This window comes from Petromyzon marinus, chromosome 43, assembly GCF_048934315.1.
Source record: "Petromyzon marinus isolate PM22_M1 ecotype Great Lakes invasive population chromosome 43, UKy_Petmar_22M1.pri1.0, whole genome shotgun sequence".
NCBI lineage: Eukaryota > Metazoa > Chordata > Hyperoartia > Petromyzontiformes > Petromyzontidae > Petromyzon > Petromyzon marinus.
This window is the reverse complement of record NC_133709.1, coordinates 3,555,478-3,571,145: the sequence shown is the minus strand read 5'-3', so window position 1 is coordinate 3,571,145 and position 15,668 is coordinate 3,555,478. Positions and strand designations below refer to the sequence as shown.

The 15,668-nt window shown below is 55.4% G+C and overlaps 2 protein-coding genes and 1 long non-coding RNA gene across 5 annotated transcripts in view; 2 read left to right on the top strand and 1 right to left on the bottom strand.

Moving 5' to 3' along the window:
* Positions 1-5,626, top strand: part of LOC142930786 (uncharacterized) — a 58,834-nt gene extending 53,208 nt beyond the window's left edge. The window contains exon 2 of the long non-coding RNA XR_012946735.1: positions 4,864-5,626. This is a non-coding gene — a long non-coding RNA (uncharacterized LOC142930786). The remainder of the gene's footprint in view (positions 1-4,863) is intronic.
* The window catches only part of LOC116951518 (glycerol-3-phosphate phosphatase-like), a 39,042-nt gene extending 33,416 nt beyond the window's left edge, over positions 1-5,626 (top strand). For both annotated transcript variants that reach the window (XM_032970204.2, XM_032970203.2), the window contains exon 4: positions 1,020-5,626. In XM_032970204.2, the coding sequence (XP_032826095.1) occupies positions 1,020-1,411 (392 nt within the window). In that variant the 3' untranslated portion in view covers positions 1,412-5,626. The remainder of the gene's footprint in view (positions 1-1,019) is intronic.
* A 3,217-nt stretch (positions 5,627-8,843) lies between these two features.
* LOC116951484 (ATP binding cassette subfamily C member 1 (ABCC1 blood group)) overlaps positions 8,844-15,668 on the bottom strand; it is a 55,041-nt gene continuing 48,216 nt past the window's right edge. For both annotated transcript variants that reach the window (XM_032970120.2, XM_032970121.2), the window contains 3 exons: positions 14,484-14,650; positions 13,566-13,760; positions 8,844-13,129 (listed from right to left, as the gene is read on the bottom strand). In XM_032970120.2, the coding sequence (XP_032826011.2) occupies positions 13,021-13,129; positions 13,566-13,760; positions 14,484-14,650 (471 nt within the window). In that variant the 3' untranslated portion in view covers positions 8,844-13,020. The remainder of the gene's footprint in view (positions 13,130-13,565; positions 13,761-14,483; positions 14,651-15,668) is intronic.

Here is a 15,668-nt window from a genome sequence, read left to right as displayed (position 1 = left end):
GAGACAGGGGGAGTGTTCGGGCACTCATTTTCAGAGGGGAGGTCACTTTCGCCGATAAGACATTGCGTCGGTGTGAGTGGGCCCCGGCCACACCGTTTGAAACCATTGGGGGTTTGACAGCAGCACGACGACGATTATTGTCGGGGGAGGGCCACACGTCAGGGGGGCCACGCTGAAGGCCACCAGGGGCTGCCATTGGCCCGTGGGGCCTTGCAAGAACGCCGCCTCGGCAGGAGGAGTCATTTGGTGGAAGCGCGACGCTAAAGCCGATAGAAAGCGGCGATCCACTCGCAAACACAAAAGTCAAAGGTCCCCCGCACAGCCTCGATGGACGGTTGGGCAGGTCAAGTGCTGTCGGCGAGCGCCCGGTGTATGCTCGTGTGTCGAACTTCTTTGGCGCCGTACGATAGCCAACCGTGCTAATCGACGGCTTGAAACTAAACGGGGAAGTATAATGTCAGACACCGTGACGCCGAAGCGCGGGGGCGCCCCCCCCCCCACCCCCCAAGCGCGGGGCCCGGGGCAGTCGCCCAGATTCGACGTAGCTGAGGGAGACGGCTGTGAGCGACGGTCAGAGTTGTCGGTTTTTTGTTGTTGTTTACTCGCTCTGAGGTCGAGCGTACTACCGGTCAGATCGGTGGGGTGGAGCGGGAATGGTGCACAAATGGGGTGACACTGACAAGCAGAGTTAGGGTCACGCACACACACAGATGGGGGCGGCGGCGGTGATGATGGTGGTGATGACGGGAGGGTGGTGATTATAATGATGGGGGGCATGGGGGCGATGATGATAATGGTGGTGGAGGGGAGCGGTGGTGAAGATGACGTTTACGATGATGGTGGGGGAGGGGAGCGGTGGCGCTGATGATGGGGGCAGCAGTGATGGTGAAAAGTGGGGCAGCAATGATGAACACGATGGGTGGTGGTGGTGGGGGGGGCAATGACAATGACGTCGATAGCGATGACGACGACGACGACGACAAGGAACGTCCGCTCGCTCGCCCTCCCGCTCCGCGCAGTCACGGGCAGCCTGCTGGCGGCGGTGGAGACGGGCGCGGCGCGGCAGGCCACGGTGCTGGGCAAGCCGAGCCCCTTCATCCTGCGCTGCATCGCCGCGACGAGCCCCGGCGGCGCCCTCGACCCGGCGCGCACGCTCATCGTGGGCGACCGCCTCGACATGGACGTGGCGTTCGGCAACGCGTGCGGCCTCCGGAGCGTGCTGGCGCTCAGCGGCGTCTCCAGCCTGGAGGACGCGCGCGGCTGCCTCGCTGAGCCCGCCCGCCGGCACCACGTGCCGGACTTTTACATCGAGAGCGTCGCCGACCTGCTGGGCGCGGCGCAGATCCAGGCGAACCCCGGCGCCGGCGAGGAGGAGGGGGAGGGGGAGGACGACTCGGATGGCGGCGTCTAAAGAGGCGGTGGGGAAGGTCGGGGCGGGGGGGGGGGGGTGGGGGGAGTGATCCGGCGATTGGTGGTGGCGGTGACGGAGGTGGCGATGGCGGTCATGTTGGTGATGGTGGCGGCAGTCATGTTGATGATGGTGGTGGCAGCGATTGGTGTTGATGGAAATGATGATAGTTGTGGTTCGTGGCGGTAGTGATTGGTAGACGTAACGATGGTAGTGATGGTTAGAGTGGTGGTGGAGACCCATCACTCAGACCCATCACTTAGACCCATCTCTCAAACCCATCACTCAGACCCATCTCATAGAACCATCACTCAGACCCATCACTCGCACCCATCTTATACAACCATCACTCACACCCATCACTCGTACCCATATTGAACAACCATCACTCACACCCATCACTTAGACCCATCACTCTGACCCATCTCATACAACTGTAATGTACTAATTCAGAGACACGATTAGGAGGCGTTAGCCCTCTTGTTTATTCCGGCTGTCACAGCCATAGGGGATAACTCCATACCGGGTCGGGACAGCCAACATGCTTCCAGACCCACACCTTGAAGAGGCGAAGACCACGACGACTATTTACTATTTAAAGTTGTATTAATTTCTCAACCATGGACAGTCCACTGTCCCGGACAGCCAAAAAGAACCATGACCACAACCCGCACAAGGGATCTTTACGCGATATCAGGAGCCCTTGCCACTCCCCCACACATCAAGTGCACCGATTACGAAAAAGGAGGAATATTGCCGTCTTAATCACAACATTTTGGAGCAAGAGTTCGCGATACTCCGGAACCAACAGTCCAAGTGAATCCTGGCCGCGTTTGGGTGCATCAGCCGAAAGGTGGCGGTCAGTTCGAAATCCTTAATCAGCCCGTTTAGTTTCCTGGAGGAAGGGTCAAGTTTCCTGCCCCCCAGGATGCCGGCTGCACATCTGCCAGGCAGAGCGGGCAATAAAAATCCCTCCTCCACCGACCTCCGTTCTCCAGGTGGTCGCGTCGCTGCCTTCGCCGTCTCGGCAGCAGCCGACCCGGCCCGGTTACCTTGTCTCGCCCCGACAGCGTGGTCGGTCTCCATGCCCCTCGCCCCAGAACTGGCGAGGCAGCCTCTGGCCCGACTGGAAGTCGGAGCTCGCCTTTTATCCTCCCCAGCGTGGCCAGGCCACGCTCCCTTCTGGATCCCCCAGAAGGTTCCGGGCTTGGTCCACGGGTCCAACTGGTAGAGTGGGCTGCTACCCCCAATTCTATTGTCGACCAATCTCCCAGCGGCTATCGCTACAGTGACTCATTCAATGTCACTACACAACCATCACTCAGTCCCATCACTCAGTCCCATCACTTCGACCAATCTCATACAACCATCACTCGGTCCCATCACTCAGACCCATCTCATAGAACCCTTACACAGCCCCATCACTCAGATTGCTCCGTTCACAAGTGAACTGAGACTCCCCTTAATCCCGTGGCTTTCCCGCCCAAGGTCTCCCCGCAGGAGACGGTGCAGCAGTGGCCGTCCAGTCGCTCTCCTTGTTCGGGTCTTCATAATCGTGTTCCGCTTCCTGTCCCTTTACGTTCCGCGATGTGCGCGCGCTTGCGCATGAGCTCGACGTGGTCCACTCCAGAGCGCAATAACTGCTACACTGCCGCTTGCGAGTGGTTTGTGGTGGCGCTTGAGCTTACGAGCACTTGCGCTTGCAAGCGGTTCGTGGCGCGGCTCTTGCGCTTGCGAGCGGTGGCGTAGCGGTTATCGCGCGGCGCCACGAACCCGTTGGGGCCGGGTTCGATTCCCGCTCACGGCCACTCGCCACCCAGTGAGGATTAGCTGCACCGGTCCTAGGCCTCACGTAGGTCGACTCGGCCTCAAATGAGCACCTGGTGCGATGTGCGAGCATCGCCACTCGGCGTTGGCCACCCACCCCCTCGTGTGTCGTGCCAGCCTTCATAGCTGCTCGCCTAACAGCACTTGCCCCAGCAGTCTGTTAAGGCTATACGGGGGATCTCTTGTCTTTGTCATCTTGGTCATCATCATCATCATCTTCGTGGTCGCCTTCGACACTTCACGTGGCCTCGGAGTGCACCTGGCCTGGCACAAGCTCCCGTGGCGGCAACGTCACCGCCACTTGGTGGCGAACTGCGGCGGCTGCTGTTGTTGTTTGTTGTCGTCGTCGTCGCACCGCGAGGAATACGAGTTGCGGTTTAACCTCTGACCTTCGACACTTTGCGGAACGCTGCACTTTGCCAGGCCGGCTTGTGCGGACCGTGGATTTATCGGCGCGAGACACCGCCACTGGAGTACAAGGCGACGCCTCTACACGAAGAGGATAATGCAAATTAACCTTTATAATTATACCCTACATTCTTATAATCCTGCGGAACTCGTTTAGAGCTAAACAACAAAAGTGGACGGCACAAAAATCAGGCGGGGGAGAGGAATTGTGGCTGGGTGGCAGAACCTAAAATAGAACTTCTCGGAAAAGAGCGTTTCGGACCCCGTTCTGGCCGAGCTAAATCACACTTTCCGGGCTCAGCTATGCCTCGTTGTCAACAACAATAACAACAACATGTCGAGTCGTCGATTACGAAGGGAGGATTCGGCAGTGCAGCGGTTTAATTTTGTCGATTCATCTCTCCCACGTCCACACGGTCGGGCGGTGATGTTTTATTTATTTCACAAGGAGTGAGGGGCCAGGGTTCTGGGCAGGGGGGGGGTCTCCTTGACTGGGGGGTTCTGGGCAGGGGGGGGGGGTCTTCATCATTGTCAGATATAATCACCTGGTGCGCGGTAAATGTCGTCAAGTCTGTTTAGCGCTTCCTGAATATTTTAGGCTACGCGTGACGTTCGGGGGTGCAGCGATGCAGCGACGATGCACGGAGTCGGTCGAGCGATTGGTCGATTGGTTGATCGAGCGGTCGATTGATCGGGCGGTCGATTGATCGGGCGGTCGATCGATCGGGCGGTCGATCGGGCGGTCGATCGGGTGGTCGATCGATCGGGCGGTCGATCGTGCGAGCGGTCGATCGAGCGGGTCTGTACTTTACAAAACGTGCCACGGTGGCGATGAAACGCGCCGCCACGAATCGCCGAGCACAATCGGCGCTTCAAAAGTCTGAGGGAGTCCGTCCCCCCCCCCACCCGGCTCTGCCGTGAGCAACCGGTCGAGCAACCGATTGCAAGGCGGTCCACGTGGAGGGCGATGCGCTTGACACACGCAAGCCCAGCCGATCCGCGTGCAACTGGACCTTCGCTTGGCGCCTTGGAACCAGTGCCGGATGAAGCTAAGTGCGGGGCCTGTAGCATATTGATGTTATAAAGGGACCCTAAAAAAAAGACAAATATTAAAACACAAATTTTAAACTTGCATAGTAAAGTAATTGTATTTTTTAATTTTCGATGCAAATCGCCAACCTTAAACGCTCAGTCGTTCATAAAAGTTGAAGGTGGTATAGGACTATATAGTAACAGAGCAAGTGGAGAATCACTGAGCCGGAATTGATTGCTTAAAAGCATTTAGCGCGGGGCCCTTGAAAGTGCGGGGCCCGTAGCTACACATCCTAGCTACTTTTGCGACGTGGATAATCCGCCACTTCGAAGAACGTATGCCACACCACAGCGCTAAGTTTAAATTAAAACAAAAGTCGATTCCTCAATTGAATTACGCGCGAAACGCATCGTTACACCCTCTTAGAAGCGGGGGGGGGGGGGGGGAGTATTTTAACATTATTATTGGCCTTCGCCAAATCGTCCTAAAGTAACCGTGATCATAATGATAATAAGAATATTTGTTGTAACAATGTCTATGGTACGGTGGTTATATTTGTTAACTTACCCTGGGCAACGCGTTTAGAACCTATCTGGAGCCACACCCCTTACGGGTGTGGGAATATTTGATGTGAAGTGGGGGGCGGGAGCCGGGGGGTCAATTGGGAGGGGGGGGGTTGACCGATATTCTGTGCCCCACTCCCCCCCCCAAATGAATATCCTTGGCTCTGTGGATTCCCCAAACTCCCCCGCCCCCCCCAAATATGAAACATCAACTGCTCCCACGCGCCTGCAGACGAAGCTACAGGGGCCGTGGGCGTTCTTCTCGCAGCTGTTAAAGATGCCACGGTGTGTACCGCCGTGACGATGCCGTGATGTTACGTGTGGTGATGGTGGTGATGTGTGTGTGTGGTGTATGTACCGTATTTATTGATTAAAACATTACAATAACCCTCCCCTCCGGCTTCCCCTCCCACACCACCCCCCCCAAAAAAAAACACAACCGATAACCGATTTTTGTTGACATTGGTGTGCTTTGGGGGGCTTGTCACAAACACGAGTGGTCTCCCAGCGGTCACAGCACGGCGTCGAACCCCTGTCCCACCACCGGACGTTAGCTACCGCCTGGAGCGAGACGAGGAATTACGTGGGCCTGGAATCCGCGAATTTCCCCAACCCGTGACGCGCAGAGTTCACCAAAACCCCTCCCGCGTTGCAGTGCAGCGACGCGCGTTAAGATTACATCCGCACGGGGTGAGTGGGGAGGGGGGGCATTCAGGCGTTCACCTTGCCCCTGGCACCCGTGTGGGAGTGTGCTCCCGATTCCTCTCACGGGCATATAAAATACGAATGCGTGGGGTTGGCCCAGTGGTCGGCAACCGAAACAACAAGAGCGGACACATTTTTTTTTCGAATTCGGTCACAAAGTTTTAAAGGGCACGCGATGTCAATAGCCGCAATGCGCGTCGTGAATACGAGACGGTGGTGGTGGTGGTTGGTGGTGGTCCTTCCTGAGCCGCATGCTGCTCCGCAGCCACAGGTTTTCCGACCCCTGTCCATGGTAAACTGGACTTCATGGTAAACTGGACTCACATGGTGAACTGGACTCCCATAGTGAACTGGACTCCCATATTGAACTGGACTTCCATAGTGAACTGGACTCACATGGCGAACTGGACTCCCATAGTGAACTGGACTCACATGGTGAACTGGACTCACATGGCGAACTGGACTCACATGGCGAACTGGACTCACATGGTAAACTAGACTCACATGGCGAACTGGACTCACATGGCGAACTGGACTCACATGGCGAACTGGACTTCCATAGTGAACTGGACTCACATGGCGAACTGGACTCACATGGCGAACTGGACTCACATGGTGAACTGGACTCCCATAGTGAACTGGACTCACATGGTGAACTGGACTCCCATAGTGAACTGGACTCCCATATTGAACTGGACTTCCATAGTGAACTGGACTCACATGGCGAACTGGACTCACATGGCGAACTGGACTCACATGGTAAACTGGACTCCCATGGCGAACTGGACTCACATGGCGAACTGGACTCACATGGTGAACTGGACTCACATGGCGAACTGGACTCACATGGTGAACTGGACTCACATGGCGAACTGGACTCCCATAGTGAACTGGGACGACCGTGGTGAACTGGACTTTCATGGCCAAAGGTCGCAAACAGAAAAAAAAAAACAAGCGAATTTGTTTCGAATTTCAAGATCCACACTGCAGTCCTTAACGAGCCGAAGGTTGTCGACCCCTTGCCCGAGTTTGCCAAACGTTCCAGTATAGGACCATAGAGTGTGGGTAATTGTTGGGTGCCGGTTCTGGTCATCTCTCGGCTTGTCCGTGATTTCCCGTGCATCTGGATCGGTTATACTTTCTTGGGAGTCATTGTTAATGCTGCTGCTCCTGCGTTGCCAGTGGTGTACAAACACAAACTAAATTATAACCAACTTCATTTTTTTTATTTTACCAGGTAAGGCCCCACGGAGCTACAGCATTCTTTTTCAGAAGTGACCTGGCCACAATTGACAGCTCAACGAAAGTGACTTATTATCACCATGTGGGAATGTATAGCAGCCAAACTCGAAACGCGTGTTTCTTAATGTGTGGGGTGGGTGGGGGGGGGGGCACCGGAGGACCCGGAGTAAAATCCACACGACCACGGGGAGAGCATGAAAACTCCAAATATACAGCAGCAGCAGCAGGCGTCAGGGTCGGGATCGAACCCATGGCCTCCTGTATACCACGCGAGGTAGTCAACATCTCATAGCCACCGTGGCGTCCAAAAATGACTCGAATTCCTCAAAACCAGTGGCACACCCGAGGTGATGACATTTGCAACCATGCAGAATTGCGCACCGGTGAGGCGATGAGATTCGCATATGAAACGGGTGGAGTCGCTGCTGGGACCCTTTCGACTTGGCCGAGACCGAAGAGGCGAAAGATATTAACGGGTGAAGCCGACAAAGGCGGGAGGGCAGGTGAGGCAGAGGGCGCAGACCTCCGAGGCCCTGCTCACCTCCCATCACTCCTCACCTCCCATCACTCCTCACCTCCCATCACTCCTCACCTCCCATCACTCCTCACCTACCATCACTCCTCACCTCCAATCACTCCCCACCTCCAATCACTCCCCACCTCCAATCACTCATCTCCAATCACTCATCTCCAATCACTCCTCACCTCCAGCCGATCGCACTTCCCACGAGGAGGTAGGCGAGGAGGTAGGTGAGGAGGTAGGTGCCGAGGTAGGTGACGAGGTAGGTGAACGGGTGGGTGGCGGGCGGGGGATCTTTCCCCCCCTCCCCCCAACTTTCATTGCCTCCATTCTCTACGGGTTTCATAGAAATTCAACTTCCTTCGCTCTGGTTGTTGTTGTTGTGGTGACGACGACGAGCGTCTTCAAGGGGGGGGGGGGGGGCAAGCAACTTGGGAGGCGGTGGCGACGAGACGGGGACGCGAAGGGGGGAGGGGGACGCGAGGGGGGGGGGGGACGCGAGGGGGGGGACACGAGGGGAGGGGGGACGCGAGGGGGACGCGAGGGGGGGGGGGGGGACGCGAGGGGGGGGGCGTCTCCCCCCGGGTCGGGCCGCAGCGTTCTCGGCCTCCTGCCACCGGTGAAGCGTGCGGCGGGGGGGGGTATAGTGTGGGGGGGGGGGTGTAGTGTGGGGGGGGGGGTGTAGTGTGGGTGTAGTGTGGGGGGGGTATAGTGTGGGGGGGGGGGGGAGTATAGTGTGTGGGGGGGTATAGTGTGGGGGGTAGTGTGGGGGGTGTGTGTAGTGTGTGGGGGGGTATAGTGTGGGGGGTAGTGTGGGGGGTGTGTGTAGTGGGGGCGGGTGGGCCCCGAGACCCACGGGCCTGCGGGCACGATCGTGCGCGCCAGACGTGGTGCGACTCGCGCCGGCTTCCACCGTGAACCCCGCTGCTTTGAGACGCGGAAGGCGATCGCAGTGGACAGGAATCGTCGCCCGGTGCCCACTGGGGACTCGCTGCCCAGCCGGCACCGCGTGCACGACGCTCTCAGAAGCAACGCGCTCGCCCCAGACGACCCCCCCAATCCTCTTGGTCCCCGTCGCACTGCACAAACGCGCTCGCTCGCTCGCTCCCCGCAAAACCCACGTGCCAAACGCCCAGGTTTTATATAAACTGTTTTAATATGGAACAACAACAACAGCAACAAAAAACCCCACCGACACGTGCAGCAACTGTTGGTTGGACAAACAGAGCCGTGGACGTTTCGACGGCGCAAAGCGGCCACTTTGTTTGGTGGCCAATCGCCAAATGCGTCGTTGGTAGTCCACGAGGCGCCCCGTCCGTCTTAAAAAGGCAAAGTCGCCGCCACAAGTCCGTGCTGGTAGATGCCAGAAAAACGCAACACAGAGGGGGGGGGGGGGGGGCGAGATGCCAGCGCCGACGGAGACCCATCACGCCCGTTTCTCGAACGTCGGGTGCTTTTTTTTTTAAATATATAAAGTCTACAAGTTAGAATGTTTAAGAATGTCGATAACCAAAAAAAATAACATATACGTATACGTTACATTCAGCCGCGTAAAGTTAAAGTACAGTCACAGCCGCAATATTGCTATTTAAAAACTCGATATTCTAACTAAACGTGCGACCCAAAAGGCCTTAAATACAAACGCGTCACCTTCTCGACCCGCGGGGCGGTCCTGAACCACCCCGGTCACAAAGGCCAAGGGAGCGTCTCTCGGGAAGTTCGTTGCGTTACGTTGGCGGCACGGCTCGGCTCGGCTCGCCTCCTGAACGGCACTGGGCTGGCTCGGCACGGCCCCAGCGCTCCTCGGTTGTAGTGGAGAGAGGTATTAGCGACACTGAAATCGACTAAACAAAAAAACACAACAACCCCAAACTCGAGTGCGTACATGAAGCGTGGGTTGGCGCGCGTTGGTTTATGTTTGAATTATGAGCTTTGGGGACCACATGGCGATACGCCACTGAAAAAAACTTCTTGAGATAAGCCAAGTGCTGGTCAATGCAGCACAATTCGGATGCGGCCATTCGTGTCTGTTCGGGACGCTCCACTGTCGCACGAGTGTGGGCTGCCAAGCAAAACGACTCTGAAGCAATTCTAACATGACTTAAGAGGGGGAGGGGGGGGGGGTTAATAGCACTGCCCTAATAGAAAATCTAACAGACAACGTTTCGGGCAATGTCCCTTCTTCGTAGCACAAGTCACCATTTAATCGTTGGAGAATGTTAAGAGCAACAATAATTTACAAAAAAGGGGTTAAGAGTTTTGTTTACAACACAACCACAGGGGGCTAACCGGCCATCCTGAAAGCCTGAAGAGTATCGATTCCGGGCAAAGCTCACGGCGGCTGATGAACCGGTCATTGCCCAAAAATAAAATAAAAACGTCGCCTATTATTCTACACGTTTTCCCTTTGAGGCAGCGCCATTGACGAATGCGCTTAGTGTCGTTGGTCGCGCTGCCGCACCGCTGCCAACGCAGGCAGCAGCATCATTATAATCACCACCAACATGGTTGTGTGGCACTCGCGAATGGGATTTGGGCGTTTCGCTTCTGCCAGCGCCAACTATTGTGACCCTCACGTGATCGTGTCCAAGTCTGGCAACGTTCGGATGACCCCCCCCCCACCCCCGCTCAACAACAAACAAAAAAAATGACGCGCAGACGAAGCCACCGCACACAAGCGGGCGGTGTAGTCACGCGCAGTTTTTACGCACACAAAACAAAAAAGTGCCATTTGACAATTACAGAGGGCGGTGAGAGCCAGCGATGAGAACCTGTCGGGGGGGGGGGGGTGGTGTTTCCCCTACCCCCCCACCCCCACCATTGGGAAAATTGCAGTACTTTTTTTTTTCCTGAGAAAATCAGCGGCCCCTGCCCGGGTGGAGGAAAGGCCGATTTGATTTGTGAGATCGCGCGCACACGTCCGTGACCACCTTTACACGGGCAGTGGCGGAAAGTTCGATTTTGGTTTTTGCTTTCAACCAAAATAATCAACAAACGGCGTTGTTGCCGGCTGAGCAGAGGTTCCCACTGTCCCTCCCCCCCCCAGGGTTAGCGTCATGCCTCAGGAAGAGGTGGGGGGAGGGTGCTGCCTGGATCTGACCTTTGACCCTTGTGTATGGGAGAGCACCGGCCCGATGAACCTTGGGTTCGATATCAGTGTAGGAGAAATTAAAAAGGGGCAATATTGATTTTTTTTTTAAAGCAAAACAAATTCACGACTTTTTTTTGTAATTCCTGTTTTAACCAGTGCCCTGAATTTCAGCCGGAACAGTCCAGGAATTATTTCCGGAACGCCTCATCAATCTTTACCCATTTAGGTCACAATTTTGTTATAACAGGATTACAGTAAACAATTATAGATGATTTACGACGGACAAGGCGTACCTAAGTGGTGGTATCTTACGCCAATAATATAATCGCTACTCCAAGCCGGGCCCTCGCAGCGTTTTCGAATAATACCGAGGGCGCTGCGGTGTCAAATGCGGCAGGTTCGCGCGATCCACCCATGCATGCATCCGCCGCCAGTGGGCTGCCACATTCGCTGCAATGCGTATTCATGCGTGCGTAATGTATATTATTATTATTGTTGTTACACTTCCGACTTGGCTCTTCCGATTCTGGTCGACTCATCGCGATTGCACAGCGACCAGGCTTTGCTCTATGGGAGACGGAGCTTTTTGCAGCCAGATTGTGGAACTCGCTCACCCCCCTCCCCCCAGCCCATTTGAGAGTCTGTTCTACTTTTTTAAAGTTGCGTCTAAGACCTCCCCTGGTTGTACACGCAGGCCTTCTCCGTAACGTAAGCTTTGTGTAATGCGCTTTGGGGCCTTGTGTCAATTTATTATTGTTTATTTATTGTTGTGATAAAATGAACGGAATCGATTTCTTCAATCGAATTGCAACCCTGAAATGTTGACGGCTGACGGAATTGTTGGGATGGGAGGGGCAGCCTTTAAAATGGCGTGAGGCTAGAGGGAGCCAAACAGGAGGTAGCTATGGAACCCGGCAAGTTAATATGGAGGTCAGGAAGGTCAAACAGCATCCGCTGTGAGTAGCTCAATTACCCAACCCCAGGCTATCGCACCTTCTGGGGATCACCCGAGACGACATTTTAGAAGATTCTAAAACAAGTGTCCACAGCCATAGATCTGTGTGCAATAATAGGGCATGTGGGGGGGGGGGGTGGAGTGGTGGCACAGCAGTTAACGCACTGTGTTAACATCATTGTAAAGTATTTGGCCACGTACAGAAATTATTATCTGTAAAGTAGAAAAAAAACGCATCAAAAATGAATGGCCTTATCCTAGGCCAATTTTTTTTCAGCAGCACGTGTTTTATACAGGCAAACTCTGGAGAGATTTCAACGTCTCTTGCGTTTCATCAGCAGGGTGTGGCCTGCTAACCAAACACTGCCGCGCTTCCTGATCATGCAGGAAAGAGCACTACCCCACCCCCACCAACACCAACACCATGGGGGTCCCCCCGTTCAATGCAGTAAAGCAACGCAGTACATAACACAATGTAAAGTTTTGTCAGCACATGGATGGGGAGGGCGCAGGGGAGGGTGGTGGCAAGGCTTCGCTGCCTTGTCCCCCTGAATGAGATCCGCCGAAGAGCGGTCGGACTTGCCGAGCAACGTAAAATGAAAGTCGCCCGCGCGTTCAAACGCGTCGCACAAGTCGCACGTGACCGGGCTTGAGCCGTCATTGTACCTCTCGTTTTGGTTTTTCAACGTCGATGCCGGAGGAGCGCCACCGCTGGGGGGCGAGTAATGCTGTGAATTGAGGGTGACGGAGTATGGCAGCGGTGGTGGGGGCTGTCAACACCACGGAGATCTGACGGACTTCTGTCGTGTTGGCTTCACGCACATTGTGCGGTTTTTTTTTGGCTTGTAGAACGAAAAAAAAAAGTGTGACACACGCGCGCGCACGCACACACACACACACCGATCGACTCGCACAGACTAAAACGAAATACGGAAGGTGAGAATTGTAACGGCACGAGCGGAGGAGTGGCCGCATTTGTGCGAGAGACGGGCGAACGTGGGCAGTGTTCCGTCCAGCTAAAACACGCGCACGCTCGCTTGAGCAAACGGCACACGGTAGGTCCCCCCCCCCCCCCCCCCCAATGTGGCGTGATCACGTCCGTGGGGACCACGACAGTCCGCAGTAGAGAGAACACCCAAATAGCTTGAGCAGCTGTCCCCCGGATCGGGCGGGGGGCAGTGCGGGGGGGGGGGGGGTGGGGGTGGCGGGTAATGGGTCCAGGTGCATCGTGGAAGGTTGGGTTGAGGACACCCAACTGACCCCGCCGCTCACACAAGCCCAGCGTCCCGGGCCATGGATTGGAAGATGCCTCTTCGGGCGATGAGGTTGGTCGGGGAGTCGAACTCTGCTATTTGACCTTTGTCCAAGACGATGACCCTGGCGCGTGCACGCAACGGACAAAACGAAACATTCCGCATGTAAATTTTGATTTAAAGCTTTCGTGACTGCAGCAATTCATATTCTTAGCTCTTTCGGTAAAGTCACGTTGAAGGGAAAGAGCTAACTAAGAACATTCCGCATGTAGTTGTACAGACAAAGACAACGGCGCCCATTGGTGTAACATTTACTCAGACTGTTGGGGCAAGCGCTATTTGTGAGCACCTAATTATGGCTGGAGCCGGCACATGATAGGGTGGTGGTGGTGTGGCCGGGGAACCACATCCTGCCCTGCTGCGTTCGTCTTCCCAGTACCGTTGTTTACACACCGCACCGGGTGCCGCACGATGGCGCCGGCGAGCGATGGCGAGCGATGGCGAGCGATGGTGAACACAGTGCGGTCCCGGCAGTGCGCGAGCACGGCGCGGTTGCTCACCGGGTGTAGTCCATGATGGTGTTGAGGCGGTGAGCGATGGTGAGCACCGTGCAGCCCTGGAATTGCGTGCGGATCGTCGTCTGGATGAGGTCGTCCGTCTCCAGGTCGATGGCGGCCGTCGCCTCGTCGAGCACCAGCAGGCGCGTGCGGCGCAGTAGCGCACGCGCCAGGCACACCAGCTGCCTCTGCCCCACACTGCACGCGGGGGGGGGTGGGGGTGGGGGGGCAACCGCACACGCATCGTGTTAAACCACACGCACCGCATGCACACACGTTAAGCTGCACACCACACACGCACCGTGTTACACCACACACAAGCACGCGGTTAAGCTGCACACCCACACATTCACCATGTTACACCACACACACACACCACACACACAGTGTGACACCACACACACACCACACACACCGTGTTACACCACACACACACCACACACACCGTGTTACACCACACACACACCACACACACCGTGTTACACTACACACACCACACACACCGTGTTACACTACACACACACCACACACACCGTGTTACACCACACACACACCACACACACCGTGTTACACTACACACACACCACACACACCGTGTTACACTACACACACACAAGCACCGGGTTAAGCTGCACACCACACACACGCACGCAAGCCAGAAGCACCGGGTTTAAGCGACGTACCACACGTACAGTGTTTAAACCACTGGCACACAAATCGACAAATACGACTGCTCGCATACTCAAATATCGTGTCTGTTTTATCTCCCCTTATCTCTCTTTGTCTCCCCCGTGCGTCTCTCTCGGTCTGTCGGCCCGTGTCTCTCTCCGTCTCCCGTGTCCGTCCTCCCACCCCGCTCAACCTCCCCTCGTCTCTCGTCCCCCCCTTGTTGTTCTCTGTCCGTCGCCCGCGTGTCTCCACCTCAGGTTCTCGCCGCCCTCGCTGCACTCGTGCTGGAGCTTGTCGGGCAGCGTCTGCACGAAGGCCTTGAGGTGCGACAGCTCCAGCGCGCTCCACACGTCCGCGTCCGAGTGCCTCCCAAACGGGTCCAGGTTCATGCGTAGGGACCCGGAGAACAGCACCGGATCCTGCCGGGAAACCGCGACTTCGGGCATCAGCGGTCGACCATCGCCACCCCGACGGACAAAGCCATTACATGATTTAAACTAAACAAACTTTTGATTTAAAGCTTTCGTGACTGCAGTAATTCATATTCTTAGTTTTTTCGGTAAAGTCACGTTGAAGAGAAACAACAAAATAACAAAATATATATAAAACAATAAAAAATTCTCACGACGTTTCGACCATAACTCAAACGGTCATCATCATGATGACCGTTTGAGTTATGGTCATCATCATGATGACCGTTTGAGTTATGGTCATCATCATGATGACCGTTTGAGTTATGGTCGAAACGTCGTGAGAATTTTTTATTGTTTTATATATATTTTGTTATTTTGTTGTTTCTCTTCAACGTGACTTTACCGAAAAAACGAACAATATAAACAAACTTTGTTTTTAAAGTAAGGCCCACTCAGCCATGTAGCTCTTTTTCAGAAGCGACCCGGCGATCACAAATGATAGGCCCAACGAAGTGGCTCATCGCGTGGAAATTCCATTGCAGCCAAATACTTGAAAGGCGTGTTTCTGTATGTGGAGTGAAAAATCGGAGGACCCGGAGAAAAATCCACACGACCAAGGGGAGAGAGAGAGAGAAACATGCAAACTTTAAAATATACAAGCGTCAGGGTCGAGCCCACAACCTCCTGCGTACCAGGCGAGGGAGTTATCATCTTGCCACTGTGGCAGGTCCACGAAGATATCCCAGACGCCCTCGACGGACGCCGAGCAGTGACGCGAACGCCGAGGAGGAGTTTCGAAAAATCGGCGCGCCGCGCTTTACCCAGCGGTGTCATTGGCGCTCACGCTCGGCACGCTACGCAGCGGGGTGCCGACGGGCAATGTTAACCCCGGATCTGTACGCGGGATGCAATGGCTTCACCGTCGCCCATTGCGGCTGCCCCTACAGCAGCCACCAGAGGCACCGTATGGTCCCATGCACCCACGTGACCCCAAACCCTCTGTGACCTTGTGCGGCCCTCTGCT